At 42.7% G+C, this 22,391-nt stretch overlaps 1 protein-coding gene across 3 annotated transcripts in view; it reads right to left on the bottom strand.

The window, feature by feature from the left end:
- The window catches only part of MTUS2 (microtubule associated scaffold protein 2), a 325,841-nt gene that overhangs the window by 271,435 nt on the left and 32,015 nt on the right, over positions 1-22,391 (bottom strand). The window contains exon 3 of one of the 3 annotated variants that reach the window (XM_068526669.1): positions 18,048-18,245. The exons of 1 other annotated variant lie outside the window; for it this stretch is intronic. In XM_068526669.1, coding sequence (XP_068382770.1) covers positions 18,048-18,245 — 198 coding nt within the window. The remainder of the gene's footprint in view (positions 1-18,047; positions 18,246-22,391) is intronic. One more of the 3 variants, XM_068526670.1, reaches the window with a different exon arrangement.

The raw sequence follows: 22,391 nt of genomic DNA, 5'->3' as shown, positions 1-22,391 counted from the left end.
CTCCTCCAGCGCCCAGCACAGGACAAAAGCAATGGGCTCTTAATGAATATTTCTGGAGTTTTTCCACTACTATATACAATATAGATAACCAGCAAGGACCTACTGTATAGCACAGGGCACTTTACTCAGTACCTTGTAATAACCCATAATGGAAGAGAATGTAAAAAAAAAAGTATATCTATCTTTCTATCTATGTATAACTGAATCACTTTGCTGTACACCTGAAACTAACACAACATTGTAAATCAACAATATTTCAATGAAAATTTTAAAAATATTTCTGGAGTTTCTTGAACATGAGCATGATCAGAGATCCACGCCTGACAACATCTGTCCAACTTATACTCACACCGTTTTCTTAGGGGTGAGTGAGAGTTATTTCTTATAGCTGTCTCATAAAACATCTATATGGTTACCTCTTGAGAAGTAATAAGGAATTACGGGGAATGTTATCATCACTGAAATAACACTCCCTCGAGAAACAGAGAAAGATGGGAAATTTCAAACGTTCTCACACGGTTAGGGAAGTGATCTGGCGTTTTGTTCCATGTATTGTCTGTCCCATAACCTGACATAATTTATAAAAGAGGCTTTTATCAAAGTCTTTTCCGAAGACAAGCAGGTTCTGCTTTTTCTTGCTATATTAATTACTTTATACAGCCTCCTTTCATCTTTCAATTTTCGTCAGAATGTTGTAGAGATTATTTCTGCCCCACATTGATCTCATTGCCAGAAGTAACTGAATTCAGTCGTGGAGGGGTTTGTAATGCACACCAGACCCCAGGGGCACCAGGCCATCCTTAGGTGGTGAACTCCCCAGTCACTTCCTACTGAAATTTAAACTCCTTCTCTGGTCTCTGATAACAATGGGACCATTAGCCATTTTTTCCCTTTCTTTTTATTCTTCTCTTCTCTTAAAAATGTGATATATTTCCATCTTCTTTTTTCTTCTCTCTTTTTTTCTTCTCACTTCGCTCCCCATGCTTGGAAAATATAAGTGAACAAACATATTTAAAAGTCTCCAATAATTCTAATTATTAACGTTAATGTAGAAAGAAATCTAGGCATTTATCTTTGTTTTTTACTTGAGATATAATTGACATATAACATTGTACAAGTTTTAGGTGTACAGCATAATAATTTGATATATGTATACACTGTGAAATGATCATCACAATAAATGTAGTTAAGATCCATCAAAAGTCTCATAGAGTTTTGTGTTTTTTTTTACTTTAATTTTTTTATGGAAGTGCAGTTGGTTTACAATGTTGTGTTAGTTTCTGGTGTACAGCAAAGTGATTCAGTTACTACATATATACATATATATATATATATATATAGTAACTGAATATCTATATATAGTAACTGTATATACACACACACACACACACACACACACACACACACACACATATTCTCGTTCAGATTCTTTTCCATTATAGGTTATCACAAGATATTGAGTATACTCCCTGTGCTATTCAGTAGGTCCCTGTTGTTTATCTATTTTATGTATAGAATAGTGTGTATATATAGAATAGTGTGTGTAACAGTGTGTTAATCCCAAACTCCTAGAGATTTTTTTCCTGTGATGAGAACCTGTAAGATCAACTCTCTTAGCAACTTTCAAACACGGTATTGTTAACAATACTATATAGAGACAGCATAACTTGTATGTCCTTCAATCGTAACAAAGGAAAAACATATGGGAAACGGAAGGGGTCTTTCCTTACAGTTTCCGAATGAAAATGTAAGAAGGAACACACTTGTGCCCTCGGGGCCCTGGAGCCCCTGAGAATCTCCTGCTCAGGAGTCTTGGGACCAAAGACACAGGATCCATAGAAGGCATGTCAGAAACCATGGCCCCATCCCTCACTTGAAAGGGAGGACACTGGAGGCCCACAGGCATGTGTGACTTGTGCAAGGCGACAGCCCAGGGCAGTATCTAGATCTGCGTCCTCTGAACTCCCAGCGACCCTTCACTGCCCCCACCGCCTCTCTGGGCGTCTGCGAAGGGGCACAGGGTCCTGCCAGTCTCTGTGCTCAGCACACAACACTCGCACCCCCACCCTCCCCGTCTCTGGGGATCGCTCACACAGACCGCAACCAGTACCGACCCACGGCTGACGGGCTCCCGTGTACTGCGGGCAGCTGCCACTAGGCTTCCTGCAGATCCTCGGCAAAGGGAACGTCGCGGGAAACTGCTAGATTCCGGTTGCTGCCAATTTGCATCGTAGGAGCTCAGCGATGGAATCGAGCTACACGTGGAACAAGCATCCACGTCTCCAATAAACCCTGGAGCGCCACTCCGTGCCTCTCACCCTGGCGTGCATCATGGGATGAGGCGTCGGACTGATGCTCTAGCCCCGGGTTCATCACTAGCTCACCCTGGGGTGGTGGTAAGTCACCTCGACCCTCCTTACATCCTCTCCTTTTTTGTAGAATGGTCGCCATCACTTGGATAACACCTGAGGTGCCAGCGTGGACACTGTAGGTTTCTGTGATGGTAAAGCAAGGCTTCTGGCAGCCACAGACAGCTAAGGATACAGGAAGAAGGAAGCTGGTGCAAGCACGAAGATGCCCAAGGCATAGAAAGGACCAGCCGGAGGGAACTGACATTTCCTGGACAAGTAATCCGTCACCAGCCAGTGAGCACATATATTCCTCAACTGAAGTAAAAACTAGGAAGAACTGGACTGTCCCTTGTGTTCTTTCAGAGCCACTGCTGGACACAAACTAATAACACCTGCTTGAAACAACACCTGCTCCTTGACCTCCGGCTTAATTAGCATATCTGTTCAGTGAAACCACTGTGACAGGTCCATCCAGGCTCATGTGCTTTCATTAGCAAACCTCACTGGTGGCAACAGAAGTCTCCTGTGTAGGCAGCGACTTTAGAGGCAAACCTCGGGGCTAACGGCACCCGAGATGTGTTGGCCTTTTTCATTTTCTATTCAAAGGGGTCAGAGTAAATGGGTGCCGGCAGTTAACAGCTGACGCTGTCTGCCTGTCATCTACCTGCCACACACAGTTTCTCACAAAGAGTGCTAGGGAAAAGATGCGAGCCTTGGATTTCTGTGACTGGGGCCATGGTAGGAGATTCTGGGGTGGCCGTTTCCCATCACATTTATTTGTGGCAAGGGCAAGAGGTGGAGGTGGGGAGACTTCATTGTGACTTTTGGCAAAGTTGTAGTAAGGTCGTATGCACACACACACACACACACACGTCACTCGTCACACGTACAGGAATGGAGTGAGGATCCCTGCGTTGCTGCTGTCACAACTTAGGAGCCAACCCTAAAGGCTGACGAGAGGGTGTGGCAGAGGGACCAGCAGAGGCGGAAAAGGGCGGGGCAACCCTCCCGCGGCTCTGAGAGCTGCAGGGGGCCCTCCGCTGCCACACCAGTGGCACCAATGATGGCCCTTGCCTGCTCAGGCCAGGGCAGCGTGTGCTCAACCCAAGTCCCTCCCAGGGCAGCAGGCAGGGAGATGCAAAATCTGTGGGTACAGCATCCACGTTTTTGCTGGAGAAATCCACGACCCATGTTAAGGAGTTACCTAAGAAAAAGGGTTGCGAAATATCTCATTCTTTGCCCTCAGGAACCCCAATACATAGAAAAAGGACAAAGCACTCCACACAGATGTAGAAAACTAACTTACGGTTACCAGGGCGGAAGGGGGGAGGGATAAATTGGGAGACTGGGATTGACGTATACACACTACTACATATAAAATAGATAACTAAGAAGGACCTACTACATAGCACAGGGAACTCTACTCAATACTCTGTAATGACCTATATGGGAAAAGAATCTATACATATGTATATGCATAGCTGATTCACTTTGCTGTGCACCTGAAACTAATACAACATTGTAAATCAACTATACTCTGATAAAAATTAAAAAAAAAAAAACAAAGCACTCTAATTAGAGAAAACATCATGGGCACAGTGAAGAAGCGCTCTCATGTGGATAAGAAAATGGAGTGAGGGAATTTTCCAGAACTTACGGGAAGAAGTTAACCCTCCTTACCAAGACTCTGACAAAACTCTTCCCTTGGGGTCAGCTTTAAATTAGCACATAAATGGAACCACAGACTAAGGCCTGTTATACAAAAGTGACATCGCAGCATCTTAGCAGTACTGGGAGAAGGTTCTCACCAGTTCCTTAGGGAGGAAGAACTAGACCTTTAGATCAGAACCTACCACTTACAATCTAAATTGACTGCATATATTTAGGGTAAAAATAATACATAGTAAGTGCATCTAATTCTATCACATGGGTTTAATTATTCTCACGTACCCCTATCGTCTTCACGAAGTCCTGACCTGCTTGACAAGCAGATCTCTGAACTGAACCCCATGCAGCCCCCCCACGTAGCGATGCTGGGGTCAGCCAGCCAGGTGTGGAGGTGGGCTTGCGGGAGGTGGGCTCACGTTTACCTACGCCTGAGTGTGCTCTCAGTTGTTCGCGTTATTCACAGATATCTACACGTTAAAACAGTAAAGACCACCCTGTGATACATGCCTGGTTGATCTGCTGGATATTACACTCTGTTATGGCCTCACGACCACTGAGTAGAATAAACACACACGTTTTGTCATTGAGCTTGACATTATGAGATTTTTTTAATAGAATCATTTGGAAGGAGTGTCATGTATCACCAAGTCCGAATGCTTCATTTTACCCATGAAGAAGCTGAGGCCCCAACGAGTAAAGGAGATTACCTGAGGCCACACAGCTAGTTAGTGACAGAGCAGAGAGGAGGGCCCTGCATTGCTGGCTACCAGCCCTGCTCTCCCCTTATGTTCTATTGATGCTACCTTGATCATTTAAAGGGAACCAAAAGAATACATTTTCATATATAATTATGAAAGATATATTAGATACAATGGTACAAAAGATACATTATCTTTATTTATACAAACAATTTTTCCAACATTTAAATCAGTCTTCTTTTTGGTGTGTGATTTTTGGCAAGACCAACTAAATTTAAAGGAAAACAAAGCAGAACACCTAGTCTTTAGTGACTCTGGTTATTGGTGACCCTGAGCACGTGGCTGGTTGACACACAGCCTGGCCAAAGTCATTCTCCTGTAACATGGCCTGGAAGGAACTTTCAGACATCAGTGCCAAATTCCCAAGTGCATACACAGCTCAATGCTATTCAAACCCCAGTTGGCAATTCTGTTTACTGAAATCACCAAATGAACCCAATTGGCCACATATACAATGTGCACACATTCAATTGTGCAGGAACATTCAACAAAATATGGTAGTTCAGCCTCCAAAAGTTATCACACTCACCAGACAGAATTTTTGGTGTCTCTTGGTTCAAGAGACACAGGTTTTTTGGCCGTGCCATGCAGCATGGGGGATCTTAGTTCCCTGACCAGGGATCGAACCCGTGCCCCCTGCACTGAGAGCATGGAGGGTTAACCACTGGACCACCAGGGAAGTCCCTGAAGAGACACATATTAATAGCACTTACGGCATTAATGGGAGCTAGACATACTTAATCACAAGGTCTATAATATTTCACTTCAGCTGGTGGAACCTGCTAGCAGATAAAAATCTACATTTCACTTCATTTATACTGTATGTTTCTCTCACATCTAGTCTTATCTTCAATTCAGGCTGCTCCTGTTCAAGAATGTACCATGCAAGCAAGGTGCCTAAAGTGATTTAACAGGTCTACTGTTTGCATAACAAATTCACGGGGTAAGATTTGCGTTTCACAGAAATGAAGTTTTCTTTTCATCTCTACGCACCCATTTAAGAACTTTTTCTAACTGGCTGAACTAGTATTTCACCGGTAGTCTGGCATCGCCCTTACTTGAAAATACAAATTTCTGCATCTCAAGAGACCCAAAGATCTGCCTTGACCTTGGGCTTTGGCTTTAGCTCTTACTAGTCCTCCACCTTGGGGAGGGCTGGGCAGGAGAGTGGCTGAACACGGGAAGGAGTCTTCAAGAAAACCAGGAAGAGGCTGATGGAGCCCTCATGGCTCCTTATTCTCTTCTTGGTTACTTCCCACCGCTGGTACGTCACCACCTGCACCTCATTCCCCTCACTCTCCTTCCTCGCCCTCCCCCTCCAGCTTTCCTTTGATTTCATGTATTTCTCTCTCCTCCCCCCACTTTTTCCTTCTAGTTTGGATAGTGTCAAACTCTGCCTAGACAGAATGGGCTTAAGTCGTTATATTTACACCCCACGAAGGTATCTTAAATAAAACGTTCAATTACATGTACTCTCCTTTTCTTATATATGAAGAAAATGGCTCTGTGCGCCATCACTCTGGATGATTTATTCCAGCTTCTATGACCTAGGCTTATGATCAATGGTATGAACTTATAAAGCAACCAGTGAGGGAGAGAGGTAGCATCTACGGTTTTAGAAAAGTCTCCCCAGCCCTAACCCCTGTAACAAGACATTAAAGGGATCAATATGGGATCTTCATTAGTTCGATGTCACCAGCCCAGGAGTCCAAAGCTTTAGTCTTCAAGGATTCATGTGGGATGTCTTCACGTGGAGGAAAAAAATCCCCATCACTATGCACCTTACAGATGTTATGGTCAGTATTATTATATCTTTCAGAAATTCCAAACTGATAATAAATCTGGAATTGTGTTATCCAATAGGATAGCCCCTGGCCACATACGGCTACTCAGATTTAAAGTCATTAAAATTAAATAAAATTTAGAAGTTAGTTCCTCAGTTACACTAGCCCCGTCTCAATGGCTCAGTAGCCCCATGTGACTAGTGGTTACTTTTCCAGGAGCACAGATACGAAGCACATCATCATCCCAGAACGTTCTACTAGGCAGTGATGCTCTAGAGACACACGGGACCCTATTACAAACCAGCAAGTAGGAACTGCCTTTCTTGGCAACGGTAATTAGGACTTTATATTTTAGAAGGGAATTTTACCCTTTTGTCCACAGTAGTGAATTCTGTCTCCAATTCTTGAGCCAACTAGACATACTTGCCACAAAAACCAGTGATTTCCAATTGTGTTCCATGGATTTCTTAGGGGTTGGTACAGCGGGACGGAACAGGCAAGGGGAAAGGCAGAGAGGGCTCAGGGCTCTCTCCTCCCCCTTCAACCAGCACCTCTGCTTCGATGGAGTTGTATTTAAATATCAGCCGATTCAAAGCTCCCAAGAGACATTATTCACTCTGAGATTTGAATTGCTCTAACTTACAGTACGACAGGGACAAGAGAGGAGACAGTGGGACCCTCACATCACCGGGGACAGTCCTAAAATGGGGTCGACTGTCTCCCGTATAAAGTCATGCTCTCCAACCTCAAGCTGGCCTTCATGCAGCTCTCCAGTTCTCCGTCACCTCTTATGACCCATTGTTTTGCTCCAGGTAACCATCACGTGCCTTTCTACTTTATGAAATCCCAACTCCATCCTGTGTGCTCTTTGCAAAAGCCCTACTTTTTAATTATCCAGGACAAATGAGGCTCCTAATGTGAGCTCTCTGAACCTCTTTTCCTTCTCTCCAGCGTATCTCTACATTCACCCTTCATCCCTTCCTTCCTGGTACCCTTTCCACTTGTATCTGACATCACTCCTCCTACGAGCTCCAGGAACGGCTCCATCTATTACCCGCACTTGCTTTCATCTTATCTTCGTCTTCATCTCTCCTTCACTACTGGATACCTCCTCTCAGATTAGAAGCATTCTTACGCGTGCTAAAAAAAAAGGCGAACCAAACACAAACACAAAACAACTTTCCCTGCTCCTCTGCTAAGCTACCACCCATTTCCCTTTCCCTTTCCTCCACCAAATTCTTAACATTAATCTATGTTCTCTACCTTCACCTTCCTTACCCTCTTGTAACCTGATTTCTGCCTTCATGCAGTTTATTCAAACTATCTTCAAAGTGACCAGTGACCTCCTAATCGTTAAGTCAGCAGACCCACCTTTCTCAGTATGGAAAGTCCGCCTCCACAGCACAGATGGCGTTGACTACCCACCTCCTCTCCACGAATCTCTCTCCTCCCTGGGCTTTCCAGAGGTTCCCCACCCCCCTCGCTGACCACGCCTTCTCTAGTTGTGTCTGCCCTGCTCCCCACCTAGATGGACACATCCTGCAGAATCTGTCCTCATCCCTCTTCCCATCCCATCCTACGTGCACTCCCCCAGTGATGTCAGTCACGGCCCCACCTATTTTCCATGGCTGCTCTCCTTCGTTTCAGTCCAGCATCTCCATAAAGCTGCCGGATGTATTCATATGAATGCTTTTCTGGAACTCAACAGACCAGAGCCCCACACACCCACTCCTCCTCCTGAGCCCCCAGTTCTGTGGGTGGTCCCCTCACCCTTCCTGTCACCCCACCCTCTCAGGCGCTCTTGCCCTCTCGGTTCTGACACTTTTCCATCTGGTCCTTTCTTTCCGTGCCCACTGCTGACACCTACTTCAGGCTCCCACCAACCCTCGCCTCCCAGTTGCTGCCTGTTATGGGAGCCAAAGAACCCTCTGACATCACCATTAATTGATTTTCTTTCTCATCAAAAGCAAAAGGAATTATTGATCTGTGCTGCCCCATCTGCTGCCTTAAGGAAGACACTGCAAGGATCTCTATGAACCTTCCCAGATGACAGACTGTGCGTACTACAGCGATACAAGAAAGCATGTACTGTTGGCCAAGTTCCCGGGAGAAGTGAATATGAGTCTGGAAGTCATGGACCTCCCTGTCTCTGTTCTGAGGCTGGACCAATAATCCAAGATGCCCAGCATTAGGCAAAGGGCCGGAGCAAGAAGGTGACTTCTAAGAACCTCATACCTCTGTATTTTATAGGAGAAAATCAGGGCAGTAAAACCTTTGAGCTGTTCTCTGTCTGTTAGTGTCCTGAAATGTCCATCTCATATGACAGGAGAAAAATAACAAAATAAGGTCAGGCCAAGACGGGAAGAATCCCTAATTTTGGCAGAACTAAGACCTCTCACTCTCTGTCTCTCTTCTCCAAACTAATTAACTTACATTACCATATTAATGTTTCTCAAATACGATTCTGATTATTCACCACTTAAGAACCATAAATGATTCCATACATTTATAGGATTCAGCCACAAGATCCCAGCTCTGGAGAGCCAAAAGGGGTCAATTCATTTAATTCGATACCTTCCAACTTTTATAATAAAAATCTGAGTCCACTGAGGTTAACTGACTTTCCCAAAGATTATTCTATTACCATAAATGCTGATTTTATTACATATTATGCATGCAAGTGTGGCATATTTCTTATCTTAGTTCATAGTTCAAAGTACCCTTTCTTCATAAAATATCTTGAATATGCTAAAACATGCAAGAATACGGCACTATTAACCTTTTGAAGGGCAATGTGATTTCTAACAGTTTTGCTCACATATCTGATTCAAAATGGATAAACTAGGTGTTACTTAAGCAATAAAGAAAATATTTTCACTTACAGGCAACATCAAATAACACCCAGAAGAACTCATTCTGATGTGAGTGTATGAAGGAAGCAAAGAAAGGAAAAAAAGAAAGAATTGAATGTGTGGGAATCACTGGGAAAATTAACAGCAAGATTCAGTGAAAATGATTCTGTTTTTTTCCTTATAAAGAATACTTTAAATTACCTAATTACATATACCGGGGAAATAGGTATTTAAATCCACCAGTGGCATGTGTCTGACTTCCTCATTTCCAGAGAAAACCAGGAGCTTATTTTGGTTTTTGTTCTCACTATTCTCTCTTCCCCACCAACCCAGATCGGGTTGAGATATCCGACAGAGTAAAACCCTAGTACAATGGAAATTAGACTCTAGCAAAATGAGAAGCTGTGTGAAGCCCTTTTCACACTGCAAAATCAAATGTTCCCGTTTTTTCCTGCAGACATTAGAGGCACAGAAATAAAAATCAGAGCCAACTCTCAGTTTCTATTTTGAGCAGAGGTTTTAAAAGCCATCAGCTTAGATTAATGTGCTATGTATTAGTCACCTTGCATAAATACGTTTCATTTAAAGGGAACCCAACTGAATGTATTCTCTTAAATGATAACATGCTAAGGGCATGGCAGAGCCCTTTTAGATAAAGAGATCAAAACATGACTTTCCCTGCCTATGTTTTATAAATATCCAAACAACCACAAGCTTATAGCCCAAAAGTAAGAGACACCCATGAAAATCAAGAGATTAACTTCTAGAACTGCCACCTTACGGTTTCATGAATGATACATGTTTTAGTTTAACGCTCAGAAAGGCATTCACCGTACATGAGAGAGTTCATGATAACAACCGTGAAATGGAGTGAACGTCGACTCCCTGACCTTGACGTTATCAATACGTTTCCTCACCCCGAACCAGACATGGTTAATCCACCACGGCATTTTTCCATCTGAGCTTTTAAATCCCTCCCAACAGAGAACTTTCTGCATGTGGGAAATGGATGGAAACAGCCACTGGAACATTATTATTATTATTGTGCAAGGCCTTGTTTGCATACATTAATTCCATTTAATGTTCTCATCAATCCTACAGTGGCTTTTGACATTATTTATTAGTAGTAATATTATTATTATTTTACAATGAGAAAGTAGAGGCACAGAGAGAGTAAGTGACTTGCCCAAGGTCACAGAACTAGCTAGTGGCAGAGGCAGGACGCAAACCCAGCAGTGCACTTCCAGAGACCACATTCTTCACCACTATGCTATATTGACTCTTTTTTTTTTTTTTATGGATGTCACTTTATTTTATTTATTTATATTTTTTAACATCTTTATTGGAGTGTGATTGCTTTACAATGGCGTGTTAGTTTCTGCTTTACAACAAGGTCAATCAGCTATACATATACATATATCCCCATATCTCCTCCCTCTTGCGTCTCCCTCCCACCCTCCCCATCCCACCCCTCTAGGTTCAGTGCTGATCTCCCCGAGCTATGCTTGGAATGTAAAAAAAAAAAAAAAAAAAAAAAAATAGTTCTGAAGAACCTAGGGGCAGGACAAGAATATACTGACTCTTAAGAAAGGAAAACCAATACAGAGAGAAGATGGGATTTTAACCTTCTTCCACGGAAGGTTAAATGAAAATGGAAATTTTCAAACATACAAAAAAAAAAAAAAAAAAAAAACCAAAAAAACCGGGAAGTAAATAGTGCAATGAACCCTCAGAATTCCATCATCCAGCTTCAAGGATTATCAAAATTTTGCCTAACTTTTCTTATCTATACTGCCGCCCCTCCAGTTTTGTTTTGTCCTTTTCTTTGCTGGATTATTTTACAGCAAATCCAGAACATCTGTCATTACCTAGAAGCAGAGTGGAATAATTAGATCTGCAGATATAACGCAGTAGGGCTGAGAGAGCCCAAGGGGACTTGAGGGGCATGGGGTCAGGACGGGCAGGTGCTCCGTCCTTCGGGTTCCTCCTGCCCTAACCCCTCCCCAACGCTGTGCCGTCTCCAGCCACAGCCCCCTCACAGCTCCCTGCAGGATGCACTTGGATACCCCGCCTCCCCACCGACACTAACTTCACAGGGTGCCCTGGCCCCAGCACTGAGTTCCATGCTCACCCCGTAACAGATGCTGCAAGCCTGCAGGACTGGGGAAGGGCAAGTGGACAACCCGATCTTCACAAAACAACACAAACCCCCCAAACGAGGCAGTTCAATCAGACATTACGTTTACTACATATAAAACCATTATCACCCCAATTTCAGTTTATCTTACTTTCAACCATTAATGGTCAGTTTCTTCAAAACAAAACAAAACACATTTACGCTCTAATCTCATCTCTGGGTAGATGTGATCGTTGCCCGAGTGTTTTGAAAAGGAATGTACAAGGACATCGATAAGGCTCAATCTCAAATAGGCAATAGCTTCTCTGAAATTTAACCTCACAGGTCCTGTTCAGCTCCTTTTTCCATGAATAAAAAATGACTCCCTCTTCGCCAATGGAACATGAGACAGGTTGATGGCTGTTTCAGTAGGAGTTATTAATAATGCTTCTTGTCGACTCTCATTTATTTATTTTTATTTATTTATTGTTGGCTGTGTTGGGTCTTCGTTGCTGCACGCGGGGGCTACTCTTCGCTGCGGTGCCCGGGCTTCTCATTGCTGCGGCTTCTCTTGTTGTGGAGCACGGGCTCTAGGCACGCGGGCTTCATTAGTTGTGGCGCACGGGCTTAGTTGCTCCCCAGCATGTGGGATCCTCCCGGACCAGGGCCGGAACCCATGTCTCCTGCGTTGGCAGATGGATTCCTAACCACTGCGCCACCAGGGAAGCCCTCTTATCTTATTTAGAATGCATGTCAGTTACAGAAAATCAAACATGTCATGCACGTAGAAGAACTCTATAGTGTTCATAAGCATAAACGCTGAAATGAGCACTGCAAAAAGCTTTCATATTAACCTTTACTTTCACTGACTAACTTCCAAAATGGTTAGTGATTTCCACTTCAGATCATTATCTCCAGAACCCAAATTTTATTCAGTAATTAAAAGAACACCTACCTATTTATTTTAAGTATGACAATAAGAACTAAAACTCTAGAATTTAATGAGAATATCCAGTCTCTCTAAATTGAGATGTCTAACTGGAAACTAATTGGAAACTTTGAAATTCTCTCATGAAAAGCCTCAACAGTTGGGTTTTAGCCTAATTCTTCTAAAATGGCTAATTACATGTAAGGAGATATGTAAGACCTTAGACATCTGTGAGACTAGTAGGTCAGTCCACATAGCGATTTAGCTCTGAATATAATTATACTACAAATGACCTATTATCTTTTCCATGCTTTGAGTTGTATAAATTATCAATGGGTACACTACAGTCAATGGAAGCAACATTTTAGAGATAACTGAGATAATTTAGAAAAGTGTGAGAACCACAGTGATGGAACTTCAACTATCAAGACCTGTGAAAGTCCTAATAGACTGAAAATGTGTTCCTGGTACAAAATACTTCTGAAAGTTGCCCAATGTTCTCTCTCAAAAGTCTCTCTTGTTCTATACCCTCACATAAGAGAAAATCTTTCCGCTGGGAGAGAATTTCTCTTCAAATTCTACTAGTGGAAAGCCCATGCTAGGTAGTGTGAGGTATACTAAAATTATTAAGAGACATACCCTGTATCCTCAAAGAGCTGACAATCCAAAGGGGAGACAGGACATAAAAACAAACAACTATACCAAGATGGTATGTGATAAGCCACAAAAGTGACACAAGCAAGGGGCAGTGGGAGTTCCTAGGAGAAAGGACCACTTCAGGTTCACAGATGAAGGAAGGCTTCTTAGAGGAAATGGTATTTGAATCGCACTGAAAATGACTGAATCCACAGAGAGATCTGTGGGAGGGGAGAGCATTCTAGAAATGAATAGTTTAAACCAAGACCCAAAGGCAGGAAAGCACAAAGCCCTCAGAGAAAAATGTGAACGGCTCTGGTTGTCTGGTTGAGGGTGTATGTCAGGGGATCAGGTGAGGGAAAGGTGAGAAGGGGGCTAAGCAAGTCACGGAGGACCTGGAACTTCTGGAAAGCAGTGGAAGTGAGCACAGGGACACATGGAGCGTTCACAACAGGCTCAAAAGAAAACTGTCTAGGGCCACGTGCCTTGTGGATTAGAGAGTGAGGATGGACTGGGAATAGTTCAGGTGACATAGATTTAAACAAAGATGATGAGGAGAAAAGAAAGAGGATAGAGTAAATGTAGGAAAGAACTGATCAGATTTGATCACTGAATACAAAGGAAGGCAAAAAAGAAAAAAAAAAAAGGTAAGCGGTTACGGCTGATTTTAAAATTTCCAGCCTCAGTAGACAGGAGATCATAGATGCCACTACATCATAGAGCAACTTTGAGAGGCAGCGTCAGTTTGGAAAAGATAACGGAAGATTCATTTTGGGGGAAACGTTTAGTTTGAGGTGACTTGAGTCACCCAGCTGGAGATATCTGACAGGTCATTTGAAATGTAGATGAGAAGTTCTGGAGAGAAGTTGGGGCTGGAGATATGGATTTGGTACCGCGTCCGAAGTGCTAAGAGCTGAAACTGTGGACAAGGGCACCAAGGGGAAGATGGCAGCATTGGGATAGATGCATTCTGAGGACAGACCCTGGCGAGCTCAAACACTGGACTTCAGCACCAAGGAGACAGACCCCACCATGATGAACCAGCAGGCTGCATCAGAAATGGCAACCCCTTAGCTTCCGGAGGTTTTCTGGATGTACCAACAGCTTCTCCCAAAGGATCTCCTAGATAGAGCCCACCTCCACCTCCCCAAATACTGCCCAGCTCACAACCCCCTCTGAGAAACTCCCTGATCACCCTAATCAGAAATGAAGCCTCCGCCCCAACTCATTTAGAAGGCTGTCGGCACATATATCCATGCATCATGATTATTTATACCAATGTCAGTCTCTCTGTCCACATCCAGCTCTATCCCTACATCTCTAAACATTCTACTACTTCCCTGCACCAGAACAAGAAAACAACAGAAAATCCTTCGGATTTCTTTTTTATTTCTCCTTTCAAACTCTTTCTCATGATTTCTGGTCTCAGCTCACTGCACAAAGAAAACATGAGAATATTGCAGAGAGAAAAAGAGGAGGAGAAACTGGAAAGGACAGCTGCAAAGGCCACCTTCTTCATGTTATTTTCTGATGGATATTTTCTGTTTCTTGAGCACCAGTAGGTTAGGTGTTATTCAGAATCCACAATGAGAGATGATCCTCCCCATAAATTATTCTATCCTTGTGTGAAATGAGCTATTTTCACTAATGATTAATTCATGAAACCCTAGGTCTTCCTATTTCCCCTTCCCCAACACACACACCCGCAAAGGTTTTAACTTTAAATTATACCTCCTTACCCACCAGAAAAATCAAGTCTATAAACCTAACTGCTGGTAAATTTGACAGCTAGGTATACTTCGGGTTATAGTTTGTTACCAACACTAAATTACACTGTAATTGTTTTTCTCCAAATTTCTATTGCCTGAAGCATATTGGAGAATTCTTAAAATGATGAGCTACATACTGTGTCAGACCTGCTCAAATACTGTGATTTTAAGCTTAAATTTAAGTTTTAAGGTAGAGAATTACTTTTTTCCTGTTCACCTTCAATCTTAAAAAAAGCTGTGGGTCACGACCTAATGTCATTTGAAGTTTTGTTTGAGGTTCGAAATGGGCCAACCTCATAATCTCCACGTGATGAACCTGTACAGGACTGAAAGGAGGGTGATCTCCTGTGGCACAATGAGGGTAAAGGTTGCGTGTTAATCCAGAGAAACTGAGCTGCTAGCAAGAAATTACAGGGAGGCAGCCTGAACCCACAAGGAGCACGGCCTCACCATGCAAGCTGCTCGCCAAACAGCTGGCTTCTTCACATGATGGAAGGTTCCCCATCACCTGAAGCGAGTACACACCTGGGAAGGGGTGGGGCAGGGACAGCTGGGTTGGGCCTGAGGGGCCTCTCAAGGCAACTCAACTCTAAGATTTGCTCCACTAATAGAAAGAAATGACTTCACATCATGGGTGTGTCTTTACCATACATGGCAGCTTTGAGAACGAAACAGAGGAAGAGGAATACCATCCCAGGATGGGAGCAGGTCATTCTGATCTCAGCTTGCTCAGCTATAAAATGCAGGGGTGGGCAGGATGGTAAAATACCCTCAGGCTCTAAGGACCTCAGACGATTCCTTTCCCTGTGTCGGCCCCATTTGCCAAAGCCTCGTGGAAAAGGTCAGAAAACACAGCAGGGCACACGCCTTGGGAAGCCCTTGCCCAGCGGGGTTGAATGAACGGTGCAGAGCCTGAGCCCGGGGTGGAGGGCAGACTCCAAATGGAACAGCTGAGACCCGCACTCAGGGGGCTCCCAGGCCCCCCCTCTACAGTCAGCGTCACTTGCCCAGCAGGACCCAGGAAAACAGCACAGAAAAGTCGCAGCTAAGCCAAGGTAGCCCACAAAACACTAGTAGGTTCAAAATGAATCACTTAAAAGTGTCCCCCATACAGCATTCACAGTCACATGGACGCTGTCAGACTATTTATAGGCACTTGAGTATCTAAAATCATGAGTCGCACATTTGCAAATAGTTCCTCGTTGTAATCATGTTTCAGATTTTGAGGCATCTACTTACTGTGGTGCAATCCCTTTTTATAGTAATATTCCTAAAATGAACCCTAAGTAGTGTCTAAAGAAAGACAAGCCAAGGAACAAAAAAGGAACCAACTCTGATATCATGTTAGCTGTTTCCATGAGCTAAACTGGCAGCATTTGCTCCTAGGATTTGTCTAAGGACTTTCAGCTCTTCCAAGAGCTTCGTGTTTTACTTAATCCTTGTCATCAAAGCATCATTTCTTTGCTAAAGAACAGGAACAGAAGTTTTCTTGACCTTAAATCTGGTAACAAGCATAAGCATAATGGTTAACGGCACTAAGACATCAATTCAAATATGGGTGAAGTTTTTCTGTAATTTACTGGTGAAGGACAAATTTTATATATAGTTAGGTGGCAAATAATTACAGATCGATTCTAACATATTGCATTTTAGAAACAGAAAACAGTTCTGAATACAGTAAATATTTCTTTTACTATGAAATCTTTAAACTAGGAGTTATTTTCTCTGGCACATAACAGCTCTTATCTCCGGTTGCTCAGGGGGTCCCTAGCTAGTATGCTTTGAAGCACAGGTGAGAAGAAATGCCCTAAGTACACCTGGAATTATTCCGTCCACACCTGTCAGCTCTCCTCTTGAAAAAGTGGCTGCCACGGGGACATGCCTCAGGTCACCTTGAGGTTAATTTTTTTTAAGAAATCAAAATCTTAACTCCTTCCTTGGAAAGATACATACCATATGAGATTTTTTATCATTCATGCTCCATCTAAAACAGAAACATGCCACTGAGAATTTCACTCCTAAAAATGATGACAAATCGTCACTCCTCTATTTCAAAACCTTCAGACTCTTAACATGCACACACGTATCGAAAAATAAGAGTTATGCATTTGCAAATTTGAGACTGGCACTGTGCCATGATGCAATCCCTAATTCCAGTGGGGTTTCTAAAATGATTCCCATATGAAAGTAGGTCTGAGACACAGCACCTTCAGGAAATCAAGTGAACCAAGAACCTCTCAGAAATGCTTACAAACACGTCGAGATGCATTACTTTTAGGAATAACCAGGTAGACTAAAATTTAGAACTACAGAGGTACAAATGTTCCACCCATGAGCTCTATAAAGCCGAGAAAGGATAGGGAAAAAACAAGCTTGGAGAGAGGAAATTGAAAAAATAATACAAAATCAGTCTCATTCTCAATCTCTCTTCCTCTTCCCTTTCCCCCTCCCCATCTTTCACTCTGTCTCCATCTCTTATTCCAACTTGATTCAACTACTATAATCCCTTCAAAACAGCTTTCCACATGAAAACCGCTTGGATTTCCCTGGCAAATTCTTACTACCCAACATCTGAGGTGTCATGGCTTCAGATCCAGTAACAATGACTTTGAAGTCGATGAGGTTAGATGGGGTTTGGTCCTCAAAGGCTCAGCCAAATGGGGCAGCCTTGGGTCTTCTTTAGGGACATCAGCTGGTGTGACCTGCTCGGACGCTGTTAATTCATACTTTAAAATGCAGCTTACAACATCAGTGTCAGGAACCAGGCCTGGAGTGACACCATCTCAGCTAACAGGGACCTTCCTGGGCACAGACTAGAAGAAGCTCCGCTGGGTTTCCCTATTTTTAACATCGTTTAATTAACTTTTAGAAATCAAGTGCTCCGCCAATATGAAGGCATGATGGGTAATCACAGGTGACTAAAATGATTTTTCCACTAAGATTTCATGTCTTTTTCTGGCACATTAACTCCCCATAATTTGGAAAATGGTAGTGCCAAAGAGGCTTTTATTTTTCTTCAGCAGATTATTTTTAAAGTCCCAACAATGGTAGATTAAGGTAGTCAACCCAAATTCTTAGTTTACACGCGAAGAAAATGCAACCTTGTTGCACCCACACGCTGATTCGCCCTCTGCTGGTCCTGCCTGTCTGGGACGCAAGCCCGCCCACCCGCCCGCCCCACTTACGGTTGGCCAGCCGGCCGGGCTCGGGCTGGGCGCTGTCCGCTGGCTGGGTGCTGGACACCGAGGTCACGCTGGAGCTCCGGACGAAGCCAAAGGCCGCCAGCTTGGCCGCCGGGAGACGCGAGTAGCCGGGAGGACGAAGTCCAGATTTGGGTAGGTTGGATTTTGCAGCATTTGAACTGGAAGGTTTCTTTAAATCTGCTAAAATGAACCCAAACCAGAAAAAAAATCTCAGTTGATAGCAAGATAGAGAAGACACAGACTGTGAATATTAACCCAGCTCCAGCATGAACAGACCACAATTACTCTTGCACGGTCTGATTCAACACATTCACAAAGGCATCTTTATGAGAAAGGGCCCTCACTGTGGGCCAGGTGCTAAGAGGAGGAGAGACAGCAGGCAGACGAGACCAGAACAGACAACTCACCCTATTATATGGCCATAAAGAAAGGTATAAAGTGCTTAGGGGGCTGAATGGAATGAGGACACATACTGTTGCAGGTCACCCTAGAATTGTGAAGCTGAGATACACCTTGCTTCTGACATACGATGGGTGAAGAACCCTTGTGGCCAAACACCCATCAGCAATTATAAACTGTTATGTAATAAGTCATAGAAACACAGACAAAGAGTCATTTAGTGGTGGTAGGAACGAGGTGAAAGAGCACAAACTGTGTAGCTGGCTGAAATCTAGTCTCTACCAATTACTACTGTGTAACCTCAGGCGCTTGACCTAACACTAAGAACCACAGTTTCCTCCCGTGGAAGAAACAGGGTTGATAAAACTAGCCTGGAAGTGTTAGTGTAAGTACTACTGCTTGTAACACAGAACTTGATAGGTGCTTAAACTGAGGCTAGGTTTCATTCTCTCCTTTTTCCATTATCTCTTTTTATGTTAGTCTAAACTTCAAAATTAGTTCCCAGATATGTGCAAAGCCAGCTAATTTGAAATAATAAAACATTATTATAAATGCATGATCTCAGCACTCCTGTGTCTGAGCCGGGCTCCATGCATAGCTACTGTGAGGATCATCCCAACCCTATGAGAATTCTCTCAATACCAGATAGAACCAGAACATTATCAACACACAAATGCTCGTTTTTTAATAAATTCATTTATTTTATTTATTTATTTTTGGCTGCGGTGGGTCTTCGTTGCTGCACGCGGGCTTTCTCTAGTTGCGGTGAGCGGGGGCTACTTTTCGTTGCAGTGTGTGGGCTTCTCATCGCGGTGGCTTCTCTTGTTGCGGAGCACGGGCTCTAGGCACGCGGGCTGCATTAGTTGTGGTGCATGGGCTCAGTAGTTGTGGCTCGTGGGCTCTAGAGCGCAGGCTCAGTAGTTGTGGCGCATGGGCGTTGTGGTGCATGGGCTTAGTTGCTCTGCGGCATGTGGGATCTTCATGGACCAGGGCTCGAACCCATGTCCCCTGCATTGGCAGGTGGATTCTTAACCACTGTGCCACCAGGGAAGCCCACAAATGCTCTTTAATATGACATTTAAAAGGAAAAAGGGCCTAGCGTCCTGCTATTCTGTATAATTGTCCTAGTCAAGCCATTTAACAACTTTCACTGCAGCCATATTTACTGTGAGTGCTTGTTCTTACACTACGGTCAGGCAACTCTTCATTATCTACTGAAAGCTCCACCAGGCTGCAGATTAAAATTAAAATGGGCTATTTGTAAAAAAAAATTCAAGGTCTAAAAATCAATGAAGAGTCTACCTATTAGAAAGCATCTATGTGTGGAAATACATCAAGAACCAACAGATGCCAGGCTGGGCCTTCAGTGCCCTTTCCTCTAGCAGCAGCTCCCCTGAGAGTGAGTCCACGGTCACTCATATGTCCAGGTGACGGCGGAATCTGTACAACTATGGTTTCCTGACTTCTAGGTCAGGACTAGGAAGGGGAGGAATCAGGTGAGTGCAAAGGGAAGAGGGGACAGGGAGCTGGTGCTGCAAATATTCCCAACTCAGGTCTGTGCTAACACTTGGAAAAAAATGTTCAACTAGGACAAAGAAGAAATAATCACTGTTTAATGAGTAATATTGGCCCCTTTGTATCAGAAAGTAAATGTCATGTCAATGCCTTAGAATTATTGTTCTCTGCTTCTCTAAAAGACATAAGGTTATATGAAGTAATAACTAAAAACATGTATTACTGGGTTTGTAACAGACATAGATGTAAAAAGGAGAAAGATGGAATAGAGCTGAATAGGAGTAACATTTCTGTATCTCACTGACATTAGTATAAATATTAAGTAGATTCTGATAACTTAAGATGATATAGTAAGCCCTAGAGCAATCAGTAAGAAGATAACTCAAAAAAATATAGTGAAAAAAATCACTAAAGGAATTAAAATGCTACCTTAGAAAATACTCACTCAGCGCAAGAGAAAGCAGTAATGAGTAGAGAAACAAAAAAGACATGAGGCAGACAGAAAACAAATAGCAAAATAGCACATGCAAATCCAACTATATCAACAGTAACATTAAACGTGAATGTATCAACCAATCCAGTCATAAGGCAGAGACTGACAGACTGGATGAAAAACAAGACTGAAACATATGCTGTCTGCTGGACAGACATTTTAGATTCAAACATACAATTAGTTTAAAAGCAAAAGGATGGGAAAAGACATATCATGCAAAGAACAACCACCAGAAAGCTGGAGTGGCTATATTGATGGCAGAAAAAACACATTTTAAAACAAGAAAGAGATAAAGAGGGATATTTTTATCATGATCAAAAGTCAGTAAATCAGGCAGATATAGCAGCTGTAAATATATATACATCTAAAACAGGGTCCCAAAATACACAAAGTAAAAGCTTACAGAGCTGACAGAAGAAATAAACAATTCAAAATAATATTTGGAGACTTTAATACCCCACTTTCAATAATGGAACAACTAAGCAGAAGATCAACAAGGCAATAGAAGACAAACACTATAAACCAACAAGACCTACAGACATCTATAAAACACTCCATCCAACAGCAGCAGAATATACATGCTTCTCAAGTGTACACAGAACCTTCTTCAGGACAAACTAAATATTAGGCTATAAAATAAGCATCATTAAATTTTAAAAGATTGAAATGATACAAGTGCATTCCTTTCCTGTTTTTTTTCTGTTTTTTGCTCGTTTCTGTTTTTTCATCTAACGTTCCAACAAACGTTCAGCCCTGCAATACACACAGATTCAGTACTTTCATTGTTGAGACAGTTTATGGTCATTGCCAATCCACCATTGTCCAACTTACCCTCCCTGACCTTTAATAGCAGAATTAGGGACCAGCAATACCTTGGCAGAGACAGGTGCTGGTGACATAATCGAGTAGCATCAAGATGTGAATATATAGGAGATTAGACTCTGTAAGAAAGTAATGACGCCATTTTTCTTGTACCTGGTTTTGGAACACATTTGCTATTGACTGTACTGTATATTTGAAATCAAAATTGCCCATCACAGCTCTGCTCCTCTGAGCTAGTCCTACCCATTCACATTCATTATGTACAGTAACTGGAAAGAAAAGCCATAAAAAATTCACCTCCATTTTGACAATCGATTAAGATCCTTGTGGTTGTACTACCGTCAACTACATTCGGCAAATGCCTGCTCCCTGGATTTCTGCCCATTTTTGAATCCTGCCTGTCTCCTTAAACATGTCACCTGTGATTCCCTGATACTCCCTATCCCTTCTCAGAGGACTATGGTTGACTCAGCTCTGTAGACCCCTTTCTCTGTAGATGCCTGAGATCAAGCCTGTTCAGCCTAGTCAAGTTGACTTTAGCCTTCCAAGGGTTATCCAGGATTTACTTCCATGCTTGGGTTGCACAGGACTGAACTAGTTTCTAAGTACAAGCTGTAACTCTCTCCAGAAGTGAAATGTTACATGGATTTAAGTGGTGTTAACACAAATCTAAACACATGATAAAATTTCATAGAACTAAATATACATGTACAAACACACACACACACACACACACACACACACACAGGAGTGCATGTAAAAATGAGTGAAATCAGAGTAAGTTCTGTAGTCTAGTTAATAGTATTGTCCCAATATTAATCTCCTGGGGTTTCTTTTCCTTTTTTTCAAATTTTTGTTGCTTATGGGAAGCAACTAAAGCAGTACTTAGAAGGAAAGTTATATCTATAAATGCCTACATTAAAAAAGGAGAAAGATGTCAAATCAATAAAGCAATCTTCCACCTAAAGACACTGAAGAAAGAAAAGAGCAAACTAAACCTAAATCAAGAAGAAAGCAGGAAATAATAAATAAGACAATGGAAATAAATGAAACTGAACAGAAAAACAATAGAGAGAATCAATGAAGTCCAAAGTTGG

The sequence above is a fragment of the Eschrichtius robustus genome, chromosome 18 (assembly GCF_028021215.1).
Source record: "Eschrichtius robustus isolate mEscRob2 chromosome 18, mEscRob2.pri, whole genome shotgun sequence".
Classification (NCBI taxonomy): Eukaryota; Metazoa; Chordata; class Mammalia; order Artiodactyla; family Eschrichtiidae; genus Eschrichtius; species Eschrichtius robustus.
Note: the sequence above shows the minus strand (reverse complement) of the source record. Positions and strands in the feature narration are given on the sequence as shown.